The 25,855-nt window shown below is 39.9% G+C and overlaps 2 protein-coding genes across 4 annotated transcripts in view; one reads left to right on the top strand and one right to left on the bottom strand.

Annotated features, from left to right (window-relative positions):
• Window positions 1-207: 207 nt before the first annotated feature.
• The window catches only part of tulp3 (TUB like protein 3), a 26,366-nt gene continuing 718 nt past the window's right edge, over window positions 208-25,855 (bottom strand). Inside the window, exons 1-12 of one of the 3 annotated variants that reach the window (XM_088073068.1) lie at window positions 21,392-21,489; window positions 18,816-18,857; window positions 16,385-16,436; window positions 9,728-9,890; window positions 9,384-9,602; window positions 4,495-4,625; window positions 4,206-4,397; window positions 3,688-3,800; window positions 3,117-3,234; window positions 2,409-2,507; window positions 2,157-2,328; window positions 208-2,042 (exon numbers count right to left, since the gene is read on the bottom strand). In XM_088073068.1, the coding sequence (XP_087929194.1) occupies window positions 1,909-2,042; window positions 2,157-2,328; window positions 2,409-2,507; window positions 3,117-3,234; window positions 3,688-3,800; window positions 4,206-4,397; window positions 4,495-4,625; window positions 9,384-9,602; window positions 9,728-9,890; window positions 16,385-16,436; window positions 18,816-18,857; window positions 21,392-21,447 (1,491 nt within the window). In that variant the 5' untranslated portion in view covers window positions 21,448-21,489 and the 3' untranslated portion in view covers window positions 208-1,908. Of the gene's footprint in view, window positions 2,043-2,156; window positions 2,329-2,408; window positions 2,508-3,116; window positions 3,235-3,687; window positions 3,801-4,205; window positions 4,398-4,494; window positions 4,626-9,383; window positions 9,603-9,727; window positions 9,891-13,857; window positions 14,169-16,384; window positions 16,437-18,815; window positions 18,858-21,391; window positions 21,490-25,855 lie in introns of those variants that run through there. The other 2 variants (XM_042511071.2, XM_042511072.2) reach the window with 2 other exon arrangements.
• Window positions 12,260-25,855, top strand: part of foxm1 (forkhead box M1) — a 25,758-nt gene continuing 12,162 nt past the window's right edge. The window contains exon 1 of the mRNA XM_042511068.2: window positions 12,260-12,470. The gene's annotated coding sequence lies outside the window, so the exon portion shown is untranslated. The remainder of the gene's footprint in view (window positions 12,471-25,855) is intronic.

The raw sequence follows: 25,855 nt of genomic DNA, 5'->3' as shown, positions 1-25,855 counted from the left end.
ATTAATCCAAATAGTGAACACAAAAACTGCATGAAGTTTGTGTAAAACGAGCAATTTGAATACATTTCGAGCAGATTATTTTCTGTGAATTTTGAAAAAGAAAAGAAATAATGACCCTGTACATGCATTTCCTGTACAGATGTTTTCAGTTCACTTATCACATGTCCCTCACAGACATACAGTACAATGAACTAACAAAATATCAGGGACATTTCATGGCATAAAGCACTCTTTATTGATTTCCCTTAAGTTTCCCTTTAAATTCATAAGGGAGATGAAGAGGCACAGGCAGTTCTGTTATTGAAGCTTCGAGGCAGACAAAATGTGGGCATCTCAACGTAAAAAAAAATTGCAGCTATATTTTGAATATCCAGCATAGAAACAGCAGTTTTGTCTTTCTCCATACCAACAAAGTCCGCGCCGACTTCTGTATCCGTCCGTGGGTGAAAATATAACCTCTGATAGTGTTTCAATGCTTCAATTCAATCCATTATTTAAAAACTCCACGTCCTCAAAAGACATTTAGTATTCATGATATTAAAAGTGTGCTAGAATAGATCAAACAAGAAGGCATCACTTTGTTTTCTACAGTATATACAGTATGTATATTTCTTTTCTTTAAATGTGCAATTCTGCATTTTTGTATTGTTTTCCATGATAACCCAACTTGTTATGACAAAGAAAAATCACAGTCACAGGAAAAAATTACACTTATTCACAAAAAAAACCACAAAAACCATTAAGACAGACCTGTTCTGAATAATGCACCTTCCACACAAGAATAAAAAGAGGGATGACAAAATGATAAAGTCAAAATGAGTTAGGAGCAGACGGCAGATTAAACCGTGTAGCCACATACAAAAATGTAAACATGATTAAAATTGTGACTGTGATGATCATCATTTACCAGAAAAGTCAAATCTATGTGGATGAAAAATCAGGAAACCACTTTGCTTTCTCTAGTCTCTTATCACTAAAAAAAACATCTAAAGATGGCCTGAGGGTGGCGCCAGAGGAAAGGCCATGTTGTTATGTAAAGTTTATATACTGTAGAGTAACAACTCAGCTGACACTGCCATCCTTAGAGCCACACCACCGAGTGTGGAAAAAACCCAGAATAAAATCAAATTTTAAGGCAACAGAAAATACATAATTAAAGGAACAAAAGCGCATATTCATCTTACCTGTAGTGCTATTTATCAGTTTAGATTGTTTTGGTGTGAGTTGCCATGTGTTGGAGATATTGGCTGTGGAAATGTTTGCCTTTTCTCCAAAATAATGGAACTGGATGGCACTTGGCTTGTGAAGGAACAATTGTCTTTCTACTGAACTCCCAAATTATAGATCACGCAAAAGGAAGCGTATATTCAAGAGAAGGCAGACATCTCTACAGGTGATACCTTTAACACTCGGCGACAAAAAATCTAGACTGATGAATAGCACTGCAGAGAAGAAAATATGTTTGTGATTTGGGGTGAACTGTCCCTTTAATAAACATATCACCATCCTTCAAACAGTGAGTCATGAGTTTAATATCAGCTTTTTTTTTTGCACCAGATGTCTGTTGGGAGCGCCTGTCTCCAGCACAGATGAGAGTGGCGTGATTTGTTTTTTCCCTTTTAGTTCATAGACATTTGTACACACACACTGGACAATAACGGATAAGATAAGAAAGATTAAAAAAGGAAAACTTCCGCTCAGGATCCAAGAAGGTCGTTGGATCTTCCAACAGAGCACCGACATCCCTGATCAGTATCTACTTTCTCTTCTTTCAGTCTCATGTTTCCTCCGTGACTTCTGCGTGAACTGGTTCCTGATGATGTCAGCAGTGTAGCTTCTGAAGAGTCCCAAAAGAAGAGATTTGAAGGAGGACAGAAAAGGTGGCAGTGTGGAAGTCAAACCGGCAGTTCATTCACAGGCTAACTTGCTGTCAAAGCTCGACAGGCCGATGGCGAAGGCCTGCAGAGCGCACATGGGGTAGTTGTAGTCCAGAGTGAAGATGTCTTCAGCCACTCGGCCAAACTGCATCACGATGTAGTCAGCTGGAGTGACGGGAAACAAACAAACACATGAAGCTGAAGTATCTTTGTGTAATCTACTCGCTCTTAATGGTAAAAGAGACAAAAAGAGATGTGGAGAGAGAGGCGTATACTTACGATCATTGTCGTGAACTATTTGAAAGTTTTTCACTGAAGCTTGAGTAACGCGGCCATGGAAGTTCAGCACGTACGATTGGGTGTCGTCGTTCCACACGGGCGCCTTGTTGTGCAGCTCGATCAGGTTGTCCAGTGAGTGATTCTGCCACCTGCTCAGGAGGCTCTCCTGCTCCTGTAACACAAACATATTCGTGTTCAGGTTTGATTTATTCTGTTGATGTGAGATAATGACTGTGGGACCATCAGACTCACATTTTGAGGCCTGACTGGGACTCTTTCAAAGTTCATGTTCATGCCCGGGATGATTACAGTCATCTTGCGTGGGCCTTTGAATCCCAGTACATTGGTTTCCTGTGAAATGGTACGGAGAGATCTTTTGTTAATCAGTTATTTACCCTGTTTTACGTTGAAATCATTTAAAAAAGCATTCTTCTTCTTAACGCCTCCATGGTGAACGAAGAATCAAAAAACTGAGAAAACTCTGATGAATTGAAGTAAAAGGGGTCTGTTTGTTTTTGTTATTGTGTGACTTTGGTGAATCCAAATTAACCCTTTTAAACACCGGTCACACAAAAGCACAAATAAACTAACTTATCAAGGCAGCGGCTCAGCAGCTCCAGAGTTCACTGAAGTAAAATTATTGTTTTTGTCAATGGAGTCTGGCTTTAAAGAGAGCATCAAAAAATTTCACTTTCCGTTAAGTTCCCCGTCTGATCGTGCTGTGTGTTTGGGAAATACTGAGCATACGACTGATATAGTTTTGCTTATTTTTCTCAATTTTTGGATTCTTCGCTCACTGGAGGCATGCGAGAAAAATTCATATATATATACATATACATATATTCAAATATCATGAAGTGAGTAACTGAAATAAATGCTCATTTGGGCTTGAAGTAGTCCTTCAAAACTACAACTGATCAGAGTAACAAATGCTTGTGTGCATCTCTATCATTCACTCACGTAGCAGATGGCAGCCACTTCCTGTCGTGTGTTGCTCTCTTCCAGCAGTGTCCCGGGGTTTTTGCAGGGGTTGGTGCCATTGTCATACACTGTGAATTTGGTGCCCATGAGATTGGATCTAATTGAATACAAGATGTCGAAGATTAAACGTTAACTCCATTTCACATTTGTAAATTGCTGGCAGCATTTTTAACATCTGAGTAATGCGGAGTGGCAAAGGCAAAAGCACTGTGCCTGGCTACTTTAACACCATTCAAACATGACCACTACAGGTATCGTTTCATGCTTTGTGCACAACTGAATGACAGTGATTACTAAGAATTACTGCTAAAAGTCTGAAAGCTGAACTTAGATATAATTTTCTCATAGTGTCAGCTAATGCAGCTATTGGTCATGTGGGATATGTAATTTGTGCTATAGAAAAAACATAAAATACTCCATCCAACAAGCTTTTCAGGAGGCAGATTTCAGTTTAACCTTTTAGATGTAAATGTAGGTATGCTATCAACATATGGCAGTGATAATGTAGTCCTCCATGGACACAGGTAGATCTAACAGAGTGTGATTTTACCTCAGTTTCCCGACAAAGCTCTCTCCCTCTCGTGACAGATCAGTGGCGTCCACTGAGATAAGGTAATTGGACGTCTTACTCTTCTTTCTCTTTCTTCCAGCCAACAAAAAGACCTGAAGAGAGGCAGAATAAAAAGACATGTATATGTCTGCACTGTACACAAAGTCGCCCAGCTTTTTTCAAACGTATTAGATCAAATCTCTCAAACATGATTTCAGAAAGCTGGCATACATAAAGAGAGATGAGCGCAGGGAGAAAATGTTGGTGAACAAAACATCGTCTCAATAGTGCAATGTTACGTCGAAGCCTCCAGAAAAGAAATTTGTCGACACGTTACATGATGTAGAAGATAACTGTAACAATTTCATAATGCAAAACAAAATTCCATGACTTTTGCGAAACTTTCAATGATTTTGACTTTTCCAGGCCTGGAACGTTGGTTTATAAAATTCCATGATTTTTCCAGATTTCCCATGACTGTGGGAACCCTGAATCATTCACCCATGGCCTTTACTCACCCTCTTGCCGTCCTCTCTCTCCATGTGCATGAAGTATGTGGGGTAGAGGCCGCGGTCCATGCCCTTCTTGTCCCGTGTGATTCGACACTTAACAGTGACGCCACGCGGAGCCGGACGCAGGACAAACTCCTCTAGATTGGCCACATCGATGAGTGAGCTCTCTGCTGTTGGTGATCCGGGGGTCACCACCTCCTGAGTACAGATTTCAACACAGTGCTCAGTGTTGGAGTTGGGATTGTGTCGTCTATGTCAGAGGCGCGTATGTGCGTGCATTTATCGGGCTTCTCACCGGAGTGTCCTTGCCACTGGCGGCAGAGGCAGGTCTGGTGTCTGTGTTAGGGGACAGAGAACGTGTCCGTTCTTCTTCCGCGTCATCCTCATGTTCGCTGGATTCATCGAAGTTCATGCTGCAGGACAGACCTGGTGAGGGAGAGGAGGCAGAGTGTGAGGAAGCTTTAACCCTATCAAACCTGGAGCGACATCACTTTTCATCACTAGTAGCACTAGCAGCAAATTGCTGCGATGTCTTTCAAAGACATGGGAAATAAGGCAATGAGCAACTTGGCAAGATATGTTCCACAAATTGCAAGAAGTAATTAGATTTAATTTATAATTATTATAATTATCATAATAATGATTCATAATAAGAAAAATTAACAAAAGACAAAGAAAAAAATAATGCCTTGTCTACATGTTTACAGATATTTTTGGAAGCAAATTTTATTCTTTGTTTTGTCCAACTAATATTAGCTTTTGCGATGAGGAGAAACTGCAGAAGACAGCTGACTGTGGCAAGTGTTACGAGTTGTTTTCGCATTCTAGTATTCACAGAGAAGCTTTGTTAAATGAAGGTCGTGTTAACAGATTTTTTAAAAAAACATTTAAAATGTGCAAAAACGGACCTAAATCCCAGAGGCTCTGTACATTTTCCCAAATAACAAAATAAAAAATAAAAAAAGAAGACTACATTCCCTTCCCCAGGCTTTCTTAAGTTTGGGTACAAAAATATCCCCAAGGTGGATTTTAGTTTTTTGGTTCATCTATCGCCTTTTCTGTTTTTCATCTCCTCTCTATTCTCTGCCTTTCCTGTCTCTCTCTTTCACTATCAAAATAAACAAGAAATATCCTTAAAAAGTACTGATGCAATACTTCAGCAATGGTTGAAGCAAAAAATGTGCATTAGTTGAAATCACGTCCTGTTATATTTCTCAGAAATATTCAGGGGGGCATTTCTTTCATCTGAGAGAGACTTATTTCAACTCTTTAACAGCTTAGAGAAAAAACCCCGTACACCGTCTAACTTGCAAAAATCTTTATTTTAATGCAACATTTTAGTACTAGACCTTTATCAGGAAAAGAGAGTTTTGTTCTGAACTCTGTAACTGCAAAAGAGTAAAGTGAATAAAGCCTTGTGAATCTAACTGAACCATCTCCAGACTGCTTTCTGTCAAACACAACAATAACTCAGTTAAGCTCTGCTCAGCACTCATCCGACCGAAAGGTCACACTGGGCGCATGGCCTCAATACCTGTCACAAACAATGCATCTTTTTCTCAGTTTCTGCGAGATTAATGTGAGCAGATGAGGCAGACACTTGTGAGGAGACAGCTCCATGCAGTCATGCAGATGTCAGATGGCTCACTGCAGCCAGTCTAGACTGCTTGAGACATCTGTCTCTTCATTGATAATTGAATTTATCAGCCAGGACGCAAGTCTTGGCTGCAGCTTCAGCCCATTTTAATGTGCTGTCAGAGGATGACAGCGGTCCACTGGTGAGGAAAGATCTCAGTGAGCACTGTGTTTACCCACAGCTTTGCAGTTTTAGGGCCCGCGCACATGCCGCGTCTTTAACCAGCTGGAAAACGCAAGTTTGGGCGTTAGGTGCTACTCGTATCCACTCTGTGCCAAATTTCATGAGCGCAAAGGCAGGTTGCGTCTGAGGTTGCCAAGAAACCATAAATATCACCGCATCAAAGCCCTTTTAACAGAAATCCTGAGAGCAGAGCTCATCTTCCTCCAGGTGTATTTGGCCTTAAATATAACCTGTGGGAGAGATCTAAAGTTCAGGTTATTTTGTTGCATTAAAATGATAATATTTTGGTCCATCACTGGTGAAAGCCTGCTTCTTCACATACAGAGCATTTTCTACTTGGCACACAGAAGAGCCATTCTGCAACTCTTTCCTTACAACTCCACCAACACACCATGTCAAGGTTAGAGAATCGGAGGGGTGGGAGAGCTCTGGCCTTTGCAGTATCTAACAAGAATAATAATGGGACACACAACGCAGCCAAACATAATATTTATACTGGAGTATTTTCAAGAGATCAACCCAGGATGTGCGGCTTCCCCCGAGAGAAACCAAGAACCATCATGACATACAGATTGCAAATGTTCCCTCTAACAGTGACTCCAGGGCTCCAATTAAAACAGCGAACAAAGTTGTGTGAGCCAGTGGCTTATGAGATCAACCATCTGGAAATGTCAGAGAGGACTCAACTAACAACCTGCTAAAAAACCCACAACAGACGCACATCCACATAATAATCATCACACAGCTGGCCAAAAGTATTACATTTAACAGCAAGTTAACCCTTTTGAAACCTGAGGAAACTGGCTAGAAGTCTTTGCAAACATGGGAAGTGGTTACATGCTAATTTCCAGAAATTTAGCAGATAAAATACTTAATAATAATATTAAAAATAATAATAATAATCTCCTTTTCTCTTGTCAAAAACTAATTTTCAGGTCACATTTTTGTGACCTTTCACTAATTCCATGCAATTTGTGGGACATTTATTGCCAAGTTGCTCATTGCCTTTTGGAAATAAGTCAAACCAATTTGCTCAGGTTTTAAAAGATTTAAAACGTGCAAAACATCTGAAACAGCAAAAGGAAACTACTCGTTCCTGATTTCAAAGGGTTAAAACTACACGTGCTGATTAAATGAGCTTATCAAATATGCATGTACCTCAAATTTTCTATTTGTGTTATATGAGGACAGGGAGCCAAAAATACCTGCTGGAAGTCCTGAGGACATATTCCCATGCTAAACTGGGCTGACATTAACAACGAGGCTTTGCATTATTGAGAAAGGCAATGACACTTGCTACTGTGGCATCACATCGCACTAAAGCCCAGGACAAAGACATGATAATGAGAGCAGCTTTTGGTCTGAGCCCAGATTCAAATGTAATATAACACTTATGAACATGTTTTATGACGATGAAACTTTGTTTTTGCTCCACAGAAGCAGGTGAATCAGGAGAGTACACAACACACCCGGGGCGACGGTTTTAATGCATCTACTATAAACTTTATAAATCTCTGCCAGCTGGCTAGTGCGTGTGGGTGGCAGGGACTATAATGATGCCATAGATGAGCACTGCAGTGTGAACAATGCCCCAGCCTATTATTAAATGACCCATTTCTCACTGCGTCACCATCAATCACACCACCGTCTGCATCCCTGTCCCATACTGCAGCAGCTTAAAATTCTATCCATCCATCCATTTTTGTCCACCTATTTAGGACCAGGGCTGCAGGGAGAGCAAGGTTCTCAAAATGAGATTATATAATCCCTCCAGTGTGTTGTGGGTGTACTCAGGGCGTCCTACCAGTTGGATGTGCCTGGAAAACCTCTAAAGGGAGGCTTTCAAGACACATTCTGATCAGATGCCTGAACCACGTCAGCTTGCCTCTTTCGAAGCGAAAGAGCATCTTCTACTTCTGAGCTCCTCACTTTATCTCTAAGGCTGAGCGCAGCGACCAGACTCATTAAGGACCTGTCCCAGTCTGCCCTGCCTCTTTCCTGCTGATGTGGGATTTTTCCACTTACTCCACCCCCACCTCTGCCCCCCATCAGTCACCTCCACCTGGTGCTCCCAGCTGTTCTTCATCTCCAATCAGCCGGATGCCGAATGTTCGGATGGTACATCGATTCCCCGCCTGTCCTCGTTGATCCCGCTGCCTGCTCCTGCTGGATTCGTCTGTTGCGCTGCCTGCCTGACGCCAACTCTGCTTCCTCCTTTACCGTGAGCCCTCCTGCCCCTCTCCGGAGTCCCCACTTTTCCCAAAAACTCCCTGCTGTAAGTGTTTCTGCAACTTACCTGATACATTTACCTGCCAGTCTGCTCCACGTTCACAATTTCCCCACTCAAACTCTGAACTCTCACCTGTGAACATGAGCTCACCCCAGTCTCTAAGAACTCTGCTCAACCCATGAACTGATAACTGTCCCTACATACCTGCAACCTGATAATGACTACCAACTTATTTTTAAACTTGATTTTAAATCATTTCTATATTATCTGTTTTATCTTTGCATTGCAGTGATTTAAAAACTATGAATGAACTGCCGAAGTGAAAGTGAGGAGTGTGGCTTTTTATCAAAAGTTGAGCATTTTCAACTCTGGGCGCTCAAAAAAAAAGCTGCACCAGCTGCCAGGGTTTGTAGCATAACGTAAATACGCAGCACTCCCATTGCTAATTAAAAAAAATACGCTTGCCTCTCAGAGAAAAAAACAAAAACGCTTTGGTTGACACAGCCCCAAACACCTGCATAACTGCTGACGCTGCGCCAGATTGCATGTTCGTCTCACGCTCCATTTTACTTCGTACTCATAAACAAGACCTTAAGTTACTTGGCTTACTTTGGCTTCCCCAAAGGATGCAAAAAAAAAGTCTGGCTTTGCCTCACAACAGCTGCTAATCTGGAGTGATTTAGAACATCTGAATTAATACAGAGTGGATTGTAACAGCATCCAGGGACCCCACAGTGTCAGTGAAGAAGGCAAATAATTCAGCAGACATGCTCATGAAACTTAATTGGCGCTTATGTTTGAGATTAACACTGGATACAAGTCAAACAATGTGCTTTGTGGATTTAAACTGTTTTAATGGAAAATTAGTGCCTTAACTAATCCTTCATGATTTCAATTAAAAGGATATTTAAGCCATAAACTGAAATTTTCTATCAATAACTTAATATTGCTCCCACTGAGAATGAAACTTACAGGAGTTTTAGCAATTGCAAGTTTTATTGTTCACTGTATCTGAAGCTCCAAAGTCTATTTCTGGGTTTGTAAACACTTATTTGGTCGACTATCAATTCGCACAAAAACAAGGAAACGACATTGTGTTTTCTCTCAAAAAGCCATTTAGGCTTCCAGGACTCACCTTGTTTCTGAAGTAATTCGTGAATATCTGTCTTGGGCTCAATCAGCGTCTCTGTGTCTCCGTCTCTCTCTGGCTCCTCAGCGGCTGGGGACTGAGGCTGAGACTGGGGCTGTGATTGGAACTGAGACTGAAACTGGGACTGAGACTGGCTCACCGACAGGACTTTCATCCCCAGATCAGGAGCTTCTGAGGCCAAGAAAGCTGCTGGGCCGTCAATACCTGCAGCAGGGGAGTAGATACCTTTGCTCTTAATGTTATATTGTTTGAAGATGGCACTTTATGTGGTTTTGCATGACTTCACGAGAGGAAATATTGCAGAAACAGGCAACAGGTTTTTTCCTCACCATCCATGATGACATCATTGGTGATGCTGACTTGAGACTCCACCAGAGGGGCCTGTTCTTCACCGCGTCGCGTCCTGGAGCGCCGGGGCCGACCCTCTGTGTTGGGCTGAACCATCAGGGGTTCCTGACGCTTCCTCCGCTGCTTCTGCTCCAGCAGTGCCCTCTGTGGAAAGAACAGGAGAACAAAAATGGCACGGAACATTAAACCATTGTAAGTACAAATTTGTGTATGTTTCAAGGCCTGTAACAAGAAAATCCCTACATTTACATACACATCTATATCTATTAAAAGAGTTAAGAACATCTTGCCAAAAAGGGAGTCAGCCCCCACAAACCATGTCAAAATGCCCAACTTTACTGTAGAAATACACGTTAACAGCCTGGTACAAAAACAGTTTGGGTTTACATAGCTAAATTCCTCTTTAAAGACAACTGTACAGGTGGGTGAAAGTTAATAAAATTCACTCCTTTGCATTTTATTAAGGATTAATTAAGTTATGCATGATTGAAGGCGCCTGCTTTGAGTGACAGGCTGTCTGTGTTGAGTCAGCTTCACCCTTTCATCCAAATATAATCACGTCTAGCTCCAAAAAATGAAACTCAAGGCTTCAAAACGGGACTCCACCAACCAATGCGTGATGTCGCAGTAGCTACGTCCGTTATTTGTATACACTCTATGGCAACAGGTCAAACATTATATGACTACATGATAGATTAAGGGACTGCAGTATGAATATTTTACATAACAGCAACTTTTAAAGGTATAGAAAAATGCTAATTGCTTTATAGGTGTAGTGACAAACACCCACACTGCACGGACAATGCAGTACAGGTTGAGAATTAAATACAGGATGAGTCACGCAACAGAAAAATATCCTGAAGAATGACGCAAAAACATGAGGGCCAAAAAATAAATGCATAATAAAACCAAACAGTCAAGCCAAGGCCTGAATACCTCTGTGTGCAATGAATAGGTTCAATAAATAGCCAAAATAATGGGTGCAGCAGGAGTCTCATTCGGTGTTATTCCCTTATCTCTATTGAAGAGTGGCTTACATTCATCCATCCCGAGGATTTGATGAAGAAAATAAACAGGATCCAGCTAAATATGACCAGTGACATGAGGTTTTTTTTCTTTTCCTGCCTGTTTTTTTGTGCTTGATGACTATACATACTATCAATGGTGAACTCAGTACTCAGATCCTGTACTGAAGTAAAAGTACTAATACCACACTGTAAAAAAAATGTAGTAAAATAAAGTATAATAAAGAAAATATAAAAGTATTAAAAGTAAAAGTATCCAATCCAGAAAATCTAAAAAAAAATTTACAATAATAAATAAAGATATTCTAATAAATAAACAACTGAAATTAATACAAAAATATTAATAAAAAATATATTGATGGATATTGATGGATATTAGCTATAATTAGTAACTAAAACTTTCAGATGAATGTTGTAAAGTAAATAGTACAATATTTTCCTCTGAAATGTAGAGGAGTAAAGTATGAAGTGAAAAGAACAGACTCGAGAAAAGTACAAGTACCTAAAATTCATACTTCTTACAGTAGTTGAGTAAATGTACGTAGCTACATTCCACCACTGCACAGTATTAGTATATGCTTTAGGCAGAGTGGTGTGCACTGATGAAGTTTAAGTTAGGGCAGAAAATTCATCCTGCTCATGCTGTTTCCGTTTCCCACAAGCCCCCTGCCTCTGTGGTCAAAGCAGCCGATGGATTACGTAAGCACATTAATTAGCGCGTCAGCTGCACAACAAGCCCTGTTTAGTGATGCTGTTTAGTGAGCCTGAAGAGACCAGGAGGCCTTGTCTGATATTTTCCAAACCATAAGGCGTTCATAACTCATCCATCACGGAGAAAATATCTAAGAAATCTTTTTCACTGCTTCTTCTCATCTCAGCAACATCAGTTCATTCTGTTTAGATTTACGAGTGAGAGGGATGATTAATGCAACCTTTTTTTTTACCAGCACCATAAGAACAAAGAGAAAAGCGAGAAAGTGGAGAAAAGAAATGAGATAAAATTATGTTGAAGCAACAGAAACTGTATTATGAAGCACAAATTTGGACTTTGATTTGTCATTATTTCAAAGACCCTGCTTTAAGAGGACTGCAATTTGCATGTTTTATGTCTATAAATAATGGCAAAACATGAATAAAACATAAAGCAGGATTATCATAATAAACTTCATTACTCTTAGTGTGATGAATGGATGTGGAAATATAGACAAATTTCAAGATGTGTAACAATTGTCACAGCAGAAAACAGGACTGCTGATGCTGGAGGTATATTTAAAATATTCAGTTGTTTTTTTAGATTCAGTGAAATTTCAAACTAATTTTCCTAACTAATTTAAAGATCTACTGATCTTTACACTGTCTTTTTTTGCTTTCCTGCTTGCTGTCAGGTTTGGTGGGTTGGGCTTACTTTGAAGCAGAGCCTGTGTGAGTCTGAAGGGGGGCGGGCAGAAGTAATTAAGAGAGACGATTCAGACCAGGTGTGGAGCCCAAGTGGAAAAAGAGATGTTTTTTTTGAGTGTCATGAGGAAGACAGACGGTGGATTTTCCTCCTTTCCCCATGAAGTTTTGTTTTCCATTATTGTCTGTGTTTTTTAATGTCTACAAATGAACTGTCAGTGGAAGCGAGGCAATGTTGGATCACTGAAAGCAAGCTGAGTGAGTGACCGATGACAGCTCAGGCGCCAGGACATCGAGGCAACAGGTAGGCCCACACCCCTCGCCTTTACAGCCCAATGCTCACTCTCTGGTAATATATGCACAGACAGCCAACCCTGGAAACCCGAGACAAGTGGTTTTTGAGAGTAATAGTGTCGAGTGGGCGGTTGTGTTTGTCATGACAGACAAGGTGTGTCAGGGCCCAAATATGAGCGTTGCTGGGTAGCCAGCTGTAGATGCATGATTTCCTTCTGTGCAGTGGTACAGCTGGTGGGTGTAGTTAAGTAGAAAAAAAATAGGTTCCTCATGAAACTGCTCACAACAAGGTCTGCGGATTATCTTCAGTGGGTCATGATTTCTGGAGAGGCACATTGCTCTTTTTATGCTTGTTTTTCAACTGGGGTGAACTGCCCCGATGCAAAAAAGACAGTGAGCAACTTGAAAAGAAATTCACCTATAAATTACCTGAAAATTGGCCAAAAGTACACGAAAATTATCTGAAAATTGGCAACAAAACCAACAGAAACAAAAAACAAAACAAAAAAGCCGATATTCAAGAATTTGTTTGGCTGATAACAGATACCGATATATCCACTTTTTTTTGCCACCCCATTTTTTGATCATCGGGACATTTCTGTAATAACCTATTATGCATACTCTTATTTTGATGTCCCACCATCAGATGGAGACATAAAATACAATGCTTTTCATTATATGTAATATTCATTCATTGTGGAAAATATGAAATATACTTCAACTTAGGGTTGATGTTTTTTTTATATGTTCACGTTGTCCATTAAAAAAATCTATATGTTTGTCATATTTGCAGAAATCAGCATGTTGGCCATTTCAAATATTTCATTTTAAAGCCAATATCTGCTGATATCAATGACGTGCTGATATTATCATGCATCCCTTGTTTGTGGGTTTAAATACTTGTAAAAGTTGTATGAACACGGCAAAAGAAAAATTATGTTGATCCAAGTTTCAAAGAGTTAAGATTTTTACCTGCATTGCTCTCAGCATACACTCTGGACTAGTTCATGTTATCAGAGTTTGACCAGCTTGTGTTGCCTTCCTTCTAGATGTTATTTTAAAGCAATCTATTGTAATTTTGAATTCTTTTGTAAAGACTCAGTACTTGGCATTTTGAGGCCAGGATATGACTTCATTCAGGCTCCAAACGTCTTTCCTGTATCAGCCAAAACACACAGAAAAAGCAGACTAAACTATAAATCTGATTTGAGGACACAAACTGTAAATTAATGAGTGAATTGTGAGAGATTCCTTTCCTAAGTCGGATAAAAAGATCGACAAACAGTCAGATAGAAAGACTGGATGAACAGCTACACATTTGTCACTTATATAAACTGTTATCCTCAGACAGATGGAAAGAAAACACATCAGAAAAATAAATATTAAAAATTACCAACCCGTTCCATTGACATCCTGAACAATTGCGAGCCAAAATTGACCAGTTTCTCTATAGAAAAAACATCACAGGTCTTATTTGACTTGAGGTCAGATGGAAGTACGTCCTCCCCCCGAAAACAGCGCTCCTTCTGGGCACAACTCTGTCTCACTGTCCCTCATTTCCTCTCCTGGAACTCGAGTTTTAATGGTTGATAAACCGACAGCCTCCTCTGCACTCCTCTGACAGAAAAAGGTCTGGCTCTCAGGCAAAGGCTGAGCGCCAGTGTGCGTGTTTGTGTGAGTGAGAGCGGTCACCGTTGCTAACTGAATCAGCCGTCATTAGTGCTAGAGAGAGAGAGAGAGAGGAAGAGAGCGAGGGAGAGAAAGAGGGGAGGAGGGGACTGCGATTTGCGCTCAAAGTGATGTAGGGTCACAGCCACACAGCGCTCCTGGTATTGTTGTCTGAATGGTTTTCATTTTACTGTTTGAGATGGGGTGGGAAACAGTAAACTGAGTGAAACCCATGGGTAGATTATGAGATACTGAGCTGCTGGGCACAGTCAGGCAGCGGGCCCCACCACCTCCCCCACACCGAGCACGATACAAAGACTTTGTTGTTTTTTTCTGTATTTAGAGTTGTGTCTTTTTGAGGTAATTTTTGTGGTAATTTAATGTCTTTTGTTGTCATTTTGTGTCTCTGTGGTCATTTTGTATCTTTTTGTGTCTCGTTAAGAGTATTTTTTGTCTCTTTGTCGTTGTTTTGTGACTATTTGCGGTCGTTTTGTGGCCCTTAAAGGGCATTTTTTTTCTCTTTAAGGTAATTTTGTTTCTTTTATTTTACATCTCTTTGATGGTAGTTTGTGTCTTTGAGAAGATTTGTGTCTCAGAGGGCATTTTTTGGATCTATGGTAATTTTATATTGTTTTGTGGCCGTTCTGTGTCTTGGTGAGGGTATTTTTATTTTAACCACTTTGTGGTTGTTTTGTCACTATCTGTGGTGAGTTTGATTCATTGGGGACATTTTGTGTCTCTTTGTGGTATATTTTATGACTTTTTGCAGTTGTTTTGTGGGCCTTTAAGAGCATTTTTTCCTCTTTGAGGTAATTTTCTGTCTTTCACAATAATTTTTGTCTCTTTGTGGTTGTTTTGTGACTGCAGTTTTTTTTGCGATTCTTTGAGGGCATTTTGTTTCTCTTTGGGGTAATTTTGTGTCTCTGTGATGGAATTTTGCATCTTTCTGTAGATGTTTTATGTCTCTTTGGTGAAGTTTCTGTCTCTTTGTGATTGTTTTGTGACTGCAGTCGGGTTGTAATTCTTTGTAGTCTTTTTGTGGCTCTTTCTTTAAAGCATTTTGTGTCTCTACGATAATTTTGTATCTTTTTGTCATTGTTTTGTATCTTATAAGGGTATTTTCTGACTCTTTGTAGTCGATATTTGTCTCTTTGGGGTATTTTTTGTCTCCTCAAGGTACTTTTATATCTTTTTTGGTTATTTTGTGTCTCTAAGCCGTAGTGTCTTCAGTAGTAATTTTGAGGCTTGCTGATCAGTACTTGTTAATCTGAGTGACACTCTGCAGGGCTAGAGGAGCCCCGAACACTTTGGGCCTGACCTCAGTCTGTGTTTTCTAATCCATCCATGGTGAAAGCACAGTAAAAAGATGTATTTTTACTTCATTGTTTAATATTTATCAGTTTTCCATAACCTGCATGTGATCCCCCTCTGGGCATAAGAGCCTGTATGTTTGTTCTTACATAACTCATGAGGACAGGGCACTCTCAAGTGAGCCTGTTTGGACTCAGCTGAGTGTGTGCAGCATAGCTGAGCCACAGCGGGACCACGGGACACACACACACACACACAAAGCCAGGCGTCCCGCACTAAATCCTCCCCTCTTTGAACTCACCAATCTGGCCCTCCCGCTCCTCTCTGCCTAATGTGTGAGATAGCGGAGTACGGCTTCCAGCTTAAATCAAAGCTCTACACCACAGCTCCTTAGCAAGGTTTGAGATAAAGCGACCCACAGAGACTCAGAGGGGATGAAAAGAGAACAAATGTGTGACAGAAGAGGAGCTACATCAGGTAATGGGTGGATAAAAAAAAAACAATTCTGCCTCAGGAGTATGCAAGTATTAAAATTCCAAGTGACTGGGCAGGTGAAAAACAGGAGATTTCCGAACTAACGACATTAATCACTAAATTGCACGCCACTGTGGTGATGTCGAAGCAGCTCCTGCCAACAGCAGGCACCCCTTGGCGACACCAGAGCGGCAGAACACAGGGTCGTCTCAGCTCTTTAATCTGACCGGTTTCATGCTAAATCTTGGCTGGCTTACAAATACAACAGGTTAGCTCTTGAAAACACCATCCATGTGTGAGCTAGACGGCTTAACCAGACTTAAGATGCTGCATAATAGCTCTCAACTACAGCAGATGTTCTTTGAGAGTACAAAAGAGAAAAGACATCAAAGTCTTAGGAAAATACTAAGAGAGAACAAACAACAACAAAAGCGTGAATTGTTCAGTTGCGGCTGAAGTTGAGCTTCTTACCTGTTTTTCCAGCTTCTGTTGCATAAGACTGGCACTGTCATCCTCAATTCCACTACAGAGAAAAAGGAAAAACCTTCCTTATAAGAAGATTGGCATTTCACATGCAGTTTTTTTTTTTTTTACAATTGCTGAAGTTTAACTATACTTCAGAAACTTTCACTAAACTTTTAACACTGCTCAAAACCACATTTTGTTCATTTAATTCTCTTCATTTCAAAATCAGAACATGGCGATCCAGATTCAATATCAAATCAGTCTTTCAAACACAAGCACTTGCTATAGGTGTCATTCACACTGGGGATGCTGGGGACATGTCCCAACCACTTTTTGAAAAGGTAGATTTTTTTTCCCCATCGCTTGTTCAAAGCAGAATTTGCTAAAAATTTTCGGAAAATGAACTTGCACCAGAAAATGCTGTCTTTATAATAAGAACGCTTTGAGAAAGGTTTATTTTCACAGCAAAATATAGAATAAAATGTAAATATGAAATAAAAACAAATGTGCATTGTCCAAAAAAAAAAAAAAAAAAAAATAACCTACTGACTCTAAAATATCCCAAAAATGTCCATGTACCATTTTACCATTTTAAACATTAGGTTTTAATATCGGGCATGCTTGTAAATAAGAAAGAAAGATGTATCATTATGATATTGGGTAAGTTTGCATATAAAGAAAATGTAAGCATTTTAGAAATGTAATGGAGCACATCTTCTGTAAAAACTACAGGAGTTGCGTTATTGATATTGTTAAGAGCAGACAGGTTTTGTTTTGAGATTTGAAAATCTAACTACAGATTTGACTAAAGGATGCTAGCTTTTGTTTAAAAAAAGAGAATCTCCACGGGCACCTACACTGACTTAGATTTCCTTTAGCAAACCAGTAGAGGTCACCACTGATGTTGTATCAAAAAAAGACAATAAAGACTTTGTATCCTGTATGGTCTTCCATGAAAAAAAACAATTAAGCTGTCAATAGTGACAGCAGTTACAGTTTTAAAAGTGTAAATCAGCAATAAAACTAAAATAATGACAAATCTACAGGCCAAAAAGTGACCTTGTGAGCTCATTAGTGAAACACTGCATGACTCATTCTCTGAAAATAACAGAAAGAAAGGCAAGGGAGCAAGTAAAAGGACACGGCTCCAGCTGAGAGAACGCCTTGAAGTCTGGGTCCTCGGGGCATTTACCCTGGACACCTATCTGAGGGGAGCGGGCCCATGTTGCTTAGCTACTATGAGACTAGAGAAGGGCAACAGCGGGAGTCTGTACCGTCGGAGTCGGAGACCTACAGTGGCTCTACTCCTGTCAGACACACACAAGTCACTCACACAGGCTGATGTAACATGTAGGTCACTAACTCTTTCTTTTATTTCTTCTTGTCAATGTGAATCTATAAATAGCTCATGTTCTGCTGAGCTGAAATACTTCTTTTCCTCTTTTTCTTATCTGTTCATTGCGAAAGATATCTGACTCGCTCATCCTCACTCCCTATTTCTATCTCCATCAGTCTCCTTCACATCCTTCCCTCAGCTCGAGTGTTTAGATGATGACACACGCTACTTAAGGACCTCGAGTCCAACGCCGGCTGACATCACAGCTCGTCTCTGAAGGACAGCCACTGAAAGCCAAAAGGTGACAAGTTCAAGAAACCCATTTGAAGCCCGTGGTGCTTTAATGAGCCCGTTCCACTTCTCTCAAGCCCACAGAGGACATCATCATCTGTAGCCCCAACGGCCAGCTAGAGTCATGATCTGATTGCACGTCAAAATTAGTCATCTTGCGCGTCATGTCACTTTTCTCCAAGGGTCCCTGGCTGTTGATATTGGCAAACAGATGGGGCCCCTGGGAGGCCATTATGGCACCTGAGAACAGGTGCAAATGACTCGGAGAAGAGATAGAGAGCAGAAGGTGGTAATGGTAGTAGTTTTTAATTACACACACAGTTGTGCAGCTAAACTCATTAGTGAGATTAGGATGCTTCTACCATTGTGGCTTTTGCCAAATCACTGCCACATTTACAAAACTGTTTGTCTCAAACTGATGTTCCTATGTCCAATAATTGGACTGTGGGAAATAAAGAAATATATCATCTTACGATAAAAAAAAAGTCAATCATTTCATATTATCCTATATTGTTTATAGGGATTCAGCTTTCTTTTTTTTTTAGTCATCGGCATTATACAGCATTTTGTCTTTTTCGCTTTTCCCTTTGGCTCTCTGCCTCTCACAAACATCAACATTTCTAGCCCGAGTCCTTTAAAATAAAAGCATCATGGGTGCTGCTTTGATTTATTTAATTATAACAGTACTTTAACTTTACTATGACAGTACTTAATTTAACTTTAACTTTTTAGTGAAACATCTTTGACATGCAGTAAAGCAGTTTGATGCCATGTGTAATGTGTGTTTGATGCAAGTGTGTTGCTGCCTACCTTACGGTTGAGTTTGAGGAGAAGCTGGCAGAGCTGGACGGTCTTCGGGGGGAAAATGGTAATTTGGCATCAAGGCAGCCAGGAGCACAGGACATGTGGAAATTAAGAGAGTGAAACAAGTTCAAGCAACAAGATCAAAACCTACCCTATGAGACATGATTCAGGGTTCAACAAACTTTTAAACGAGTTTGCCATGAAAATAAGTCAGTGGTTGCTTCTTCGCTCTCTTCCTTTCAAATTTTGCTGTGCCACTGTCTGCGATTACATGCACAAAATATTCTAGTTCCTGCCCTTCTGCTGAAAAAGACTATTACTGCTAAGCTGTTTACGTGACTAAGGAAATTAAGTATTCCCTAAATACTCCCATTTATATGCAGCTGTGCATGATATGATTAACTCTGGAAGCATGAGAAAATTTACTTGATTTTTATTTCTCAAAAAAAAGGGAAGAAGGCAATGAGCAATGCAAGAAAAAAATATCCAAAATATGTGCAAGTACAAAAAATGACCTGAAAATTTGTGTAAAAATAATAATTCTGTAACATCATTTTAAATATGTCATTGTGATAATTAAAAATAAATATAGATTTCCCCTCACTTTTTTATTTTTTCCCTTGATATTTTTTCTCCATGTTTTTTTTCTGTCCTATATCTACTAATTTTTGTGATTTTTGGAACACTTCTTACCAAACTCCTCACTGCCTTTCTTCGCACCAATTTGCTCAGGGTACGAAGGTTTAATGCTTGAATGAAACAACACACACACTGTATAGCAGTAAACTAACAGAGGTTATGCTTTATGAGGACAGTATTTATCTAATAAGGTCAAACAAGCTGATGACTAAGACAGAGGACAGCTGAAGAACAGGTGCAACATTTGATAAAAGACAACATACTTCAAAGTATTATCATATATGCGTCAATCTGCTGGGGGTCGAGAGAACGTCCTCTAGCACAAATGTTCACACACACACACACACACACACACACACACACACACACACACACACTTCAAGAGTGCCTTGTCACAGCTGTGAGTGATCAATGTTTCATTAGTCCGTCACAGCTTGGGTGACAAGAGAAGGACACGCCACTGTTGTCCCTTCCTTGTGTGTCAGACGAAGGTAACCATGGAGACTTCAGCTCCGTCAACAGCGCACCTCCAGCAGCATTGATTAAAAACCTGCAGCCAGTTCTTGGGCTTCGCTCTAATCGGAGGTCTTAGCACTGTGCTGTAAAGATTCACAGAGGGAGGGGTCTGCAAGGGCGTGTATTATCTGCTGAGCTGCACATTAAAATCTAAATATTTATTTACTCAGACAGCATTTAGTCAGAGGCATTAATAATGTTAATATCAAATGGGCAATAGACTGGGTGCAAAAGCAGACAAGTTGTCCAGTGGCTTCTTTTCAGATGACAGTATCAAAGCTATTAAGAAATTGCATGGCGGTATTCAGACGAATCGTATTATCTGAACTCAGTCCATTTTGGCTGTTGTTCATTTTAATTAAAAGCCTTCCACTCTGCCACTTCAAAAAGGAATTTGGAAGATGAATGAGCATAGCTTTTTGTCTGCAACGGGCAATTCAGCTGCCAACAAAGAGGGGATACAGAATAAAATGAGGACTGATAAGATTTAATGCTTAATTCCTACCACAGAGAGGAAATTATACCAGAATACATGTGAAAAAATGAGAGAATCTCTTCCAGTGTGAGACTAGGTGGTACCTAGCAGACTTTGATTGCTTAAAAAGTCGTTAAGTTTAAGGCCAGCATTAAACTAATCCTGTTTTGACTTCAGCTCTGTGCTTGATATACTGACTCGGGAATAATACCAAGCTTCTCATCTCACTCTCAAAATTGAAGTATTCCTGTAAAACTTTTGGATTTTAATGCGAAACAGCTGCGGTTGATGTGGAGCAAACAACTGATGACAATTGTTGTCTCACATTCTCTTTCCGATTCTCTTTCTCTTTTCAGCTTAGACTGTTTAAAAAATTAGTTTGTTGTACTAGGTTTATATGAGGGGAAACACTTAAGTAGCAGTTACAAACACACTGAACAAAAAAACGTAGACAGAATGAGTTACGTAGGCTTTGCTAAGAGGACACATTTAACAGACAGTCATTTCAGCTGTTTCAGTAATCAGTTGGACGGATACTCGAAGCACATCCTTAGTTACACGACTGTTCCAATCAAACAGCCAACAGCATACGCAACAGCTTGGACACACGCACACAAATCACCAACTCTGGTTACAGCACAGTCACAGCCTGACGCTCTGAATAAGTAACGACACTGTGGCAGCAACATGAGCAAGAGGAGCATCTTTGACTTGCAGGCCGGCCATTCAGCTGTCTGGGGGGACGGAGCAGCGACGGGAAGAAACATTATAGTAGCGCTGACCTCTCATCCTGGTACAGGCCACCTCCAAAAAGTCAATATGGAGAGCTAAAGCAAAAATGTGCGTTTGTGTGTAAATGCAGGGGCCAGTTGTCCTACTAGAACAAATAAACCATAAGTCTTGAAGAGCACACAAGGAAGGCGATTTTTTTATAGTACCAAGAGCATAATACCTGTATGACCAGCGACTGTAGACAGGCTGAGATCCCCCATTCTTTACAGTGTCCATGGATGCGGCTGCAGGAACGCTAGTCCAGGGCTCTCCTATCTACTGTATCACAGAAAGTCTTCATTCACACTGGAGCTCAGAGTCACTCTGCAGTCCTACCTAACAGTCAGCCCCGCAGGATCCAAGATCTCTGCTATTATGTCACCGACAAAGAGTAGCTACTCCCCACCCAGGGGAGTGACAGCTACCACAGGCAGACTGAGGCAGGGAGGCTTGGAGCTGTTACCATGACTTCGCACTTCAGGCAACGCATTTAACTAGGGATAGGTATGGAAGTGATGGGCCTAAATAGGGTAGATTGGGGTCGGTTGAGACAAAAGGACTTTTTTTTAGTAACTTTAACAGTTTTACCACTCACTCTGTTCATACTCAGCCACCCACTCTTCACTTTTAATCTCAAACTTCTGACAACTCCTCAAATTTCATTCATTGGTTTAAAAGTCTATAGCATGTGAGCATTTTTTTGGCTCTTTTATTTATATTTTAGGATGCTTTTTTTAAAGTTATGCCACAAACAAAAAAAATATTGTTGGAAAGCTGGTTTTCTGGCTTATGAGTTTGAGCAAGTAGATGGGTTTCCATTACAGATTTGTGCAAAAGTTTTCGATAAAACACAATTGCAAGATGACTGCATTTCCACTAAATGATATTATGCAACTTCTCATGCGATGTTACGCAACTTTCCTCAAATTTCTATGTTTTGTAGAATGTCATGTGACTTTGATGTACTTTTTCCTCTTGGCATCCATAAAGTCACATTACTGCCACCTGGTGTTGCACATCATGTGAGCTATAAAAGCGATATTTTGTATCTGCAGTTTAAATTCGCGCTGTCACACAGTTTGAGGGTTAATGGAAACCTGCCTTGTATTCGCTGTAGCTAGCACAGGAGTCCAAAATGTGTCTTCTCTACGGGGGGGGCAGTTTGATCTGCAGGGTGTCCCACACATTCACTTCTTTGTGGCAGCCTGCCACAATTAAAACATCTGCCAACAATTATTGATCTCATATTTTTAGAGCTCTCCTATTCATGAGGAGCACTAATAGAATTAGGTGTGGGCGAAAAATTGAATATACTCAATATATTGTTCCATGTGCAATGTATCAAATGACTTTATTGGGAACATCGAATTTATTGTCTCATTGTTTAGCCACCAGCATGAGACTCGCTTCAGCGTTTCATTTTTCCATCTCTCTCCTACGGCTCTGCCTCTCACAGACACACGCACAAAAAGAAGGGGTTTTGCAGAACTCCAGAGTGTGACTAATTAGTTGCATTGGGCGACCATGGGGAACCATTAATGTATGAACTGAAGAGCTGTTAGACTGTCTTACTGAGTGGTAGTGTGAGCAGGGCTGGAACTGTTCAAGTTAATAATGAAAGGTTATTTCATGTTGATACAAAAATGTCCAAACTGACCCCGCTCTCCCCTACTAGTAAAACAAAGAAAGATTAGCAAGAATGCTTTCAGAACAAAGTAGTCAGCAGACTGACACCAGTTTAACTTTTTTAGCCTGTTTACATTTGGCATAAAGTCATTTTTTCTATTTGTCTAGATATATATTTCTTTTACAAAAATCTAACTTGCTATCACCTAAGTTCCCTTATTTTACTGACCGGCTATGTTCCGGTAACTTTCTGAAAGACTCAGCAATCAGTCGCAGCTCATTTCCTCTGACTCATAAGAGGACAATATATATATCAAACCACAGATGCACAATCTGTCTGGCATCTCAGTTATATGCAATAGTGGGAAATTATTGAGCTTTTAATAGACCAGATCCCCGTCACTATTACTGGAACCCTCTATGTTCAACTGTCAGCATTAATGAGTAACATATCTGTCTGCCACAAATATCGAAAAGCACACGCTGTTTCAGAAAGGTAACTCTGTAAACTGAAACCTATAGATTGCCCTTTCTAAAAACAGACACGGTGTGGGGGACCTTAATCTAGTTGCTAGGAGACCAGAGCTTCCCAATCGTTTTTCTGTGCCTTATTTGCGAGAGAGAGAGGTAGAAAGAAAGAACGGAGAAAATGAAGAGTGTGTTTGTGTCTGTTTGTCCTGAGAGATGGTGTTAAAACGGCATGTAAGTCAACTGGTGATAAGCAGGGGAATCCTTCACTACAGGGAGTAATTATTGAGCTCAAAACAAATGATGGAAATAAGCTACAGGAGTCCATTATAATATACCATTTCCCTCGGGGACTCCAAGGAACATACTCCACTTATGACAATGCTCCAATAATGCTTCGATTTGTTTAGCTTTGAAGAAATGTCAACTAGTGTCCATGAAGCGTTTGGCATTTTGAAAACTTAAACTCAACTCTTAATGCAGAACCACAGAGTTACTGTGAACACACAGCAGGAACTGTAACTTCAGTGAAATGTATGCAATACTGTAGCATTCAACCAGTACAAAGTGAGTCCATTACAAATACCAGGGATGTTTCTTCAGTGTCTCAGCGATTGAGCAACAGAGTGTATTTCTCTGGCCAGCTGGGCTGTATATCTTTGGAATCCAAAACCACTGTAAATCACAACTCAAACACAAGACATGCTTGTACTTGCAGAGTTCAATGGAGAACCCCAGTACTGAGTCCTAAAACCCAGAAACGAATGATGATTTTCGCACCACTGGTTCCCTGGTCTAAAAGTCAATGGGTTTTTGAATAGGTTTTTGATTAAAAGCCTGAAAAAAGGTCTGTGGTTGACCCTTAAAAACACAGGTCGACATCACTTTTCTCTTGCTGCGCTGTATCACTTTCACAAGCACTGAAACCTGTAAACCCTGAGAAAATGGATTTCTATTTTTTTTCTCAAGAACATGGGAAAAACACAATGAGCAATTTGGAAAGAAATATCCTGCAAATTGCAAGAAATTGGTAGATTTGGAAAATTATTTAAAAATAACCTGAGGAAAATGTCACAAATTGATTATTTTTAATTAATATTATTATTGTTGAAAATTATTACAAAATGATTAGTATTTATTTATTCATTTATCTATTACTTTCCCTTTCCTTGTTTTTTTTTTTAATTTGTATTTATTAATGCACACTACATAATAAAGTATTACCTTTCTTGAGTTTGAAAAGTGACCACAAATGCTATACACCTACACCTACTTATGTGTAGGCAATTAAAATACATTTCAGCATTACTGTAACTGTAATAAACATTTAGTGTATTGTCTTAAACGACAGCTCTTGTCTTCAATCTGAAAAAAAACCCAAATAATCACACTAGGACTGTAACAGGAAAGGGTGGGAGCTACTTTGATTTTTATCTCACTGCTCTCTCCCTGAAAGCAGACCTCTGATCCAGAGCTTGAAATTGTGTATAGTTGCGCTCTGTGAGCCAGCAGTAAATGAACGCTTCCTCCTGGGCAGTGGTTCAGTTGGTGGGTGTACTTTGGTGGAAAGAAAATAGTTCCAACATGAAGCAGCTCACAACAAGGTCTGTGGATTATCTTGAGTAACCGTGATTTATGGGAAGAAACACTGCTGTTGTTGAGTTTTTCAGATGTATTTTTTGTACATTAAGCACCACAAGCCGAGTGCCATTAGGGGTGGTATTCATGACACAGCATTATTTCAAATACAAACATTTTGCAGTATGCAGAGTATTGCAATATAATATAATGTGATATATTACCTTTTTCAACTTCAGAATATGTCCCCAAAGGAAAATGTTGTCAGAATCTGTTATATCTGATAAGTTAAGAAAGTTTTCAGTCTGTTCAACCCTCTTCATTTTTATTGGGGCAAAATTTATCCAGTGGACTATAAAAAGCAATTGATTTTATTATTTCTGTAGGCTACCAAATGTTTTATTGTAATTGCAGTATTTAAAGTTGATTAAATTGATACTTGATGTCCATGTATTGAAACAATATTGCCACGCAAATATTGCAATATTATTCTGTATCGATTTTTCAAAGGGTTCAAAGATTTATAACTTGTGAGAGGCGTCTGACAGCAGCACAGAAAAAAAGTTATGTTGGTGCAGGTTTCAAAGGGTTTATGAATAGTATTACAAGTAACAGGAAAAAAACATTTATTTATGATTTTGTACTGAACTGTCCCTGTGATGTGTGTTTGCAGGAATGCTCGGACGCAAAATAGACAGAGGCATGCTCAAACATGACATGCAAACATTTTTGTCCTTAACCCTCTTGCTTCACTGTATTCAAACCTATTCATAGCTTTGGGTGTCTCAACTCTGTGATGCATAACACTTCTTACATTGTAATTAAACAGACATAGCTGAATTCTTAGTTTAGTCATCGCACATTCCTAAACTCTACGCAATCATACATATTCAGCGATGTGGGGGAGTAGTAATTGTTCTTACCTAAACAGTATAGACGGAAATACCTCAGGAATTTGCTCTTTATTACACAC

Source organism: Plectropomus leopardus, chromosome 22, assembly GCF_026936395.1.
Source record: "Plectropomus leopardus strain MGB_pleo_1.0 chromosome 22, ASM2693639v1, whole genome shotgun sequence".
Taxonomy (NCBI): Eukaryota; Metazoa; Chordata; class Actinopteri; order Perciformes; family Serranidae; genus Plectropomus; species Plectropomus leopardus.
The sequence above is the reverse complement of the archived record's forward strand: the minus strand, read 5'-3'. Positions and strand labels throughout refer to the sequence as shown.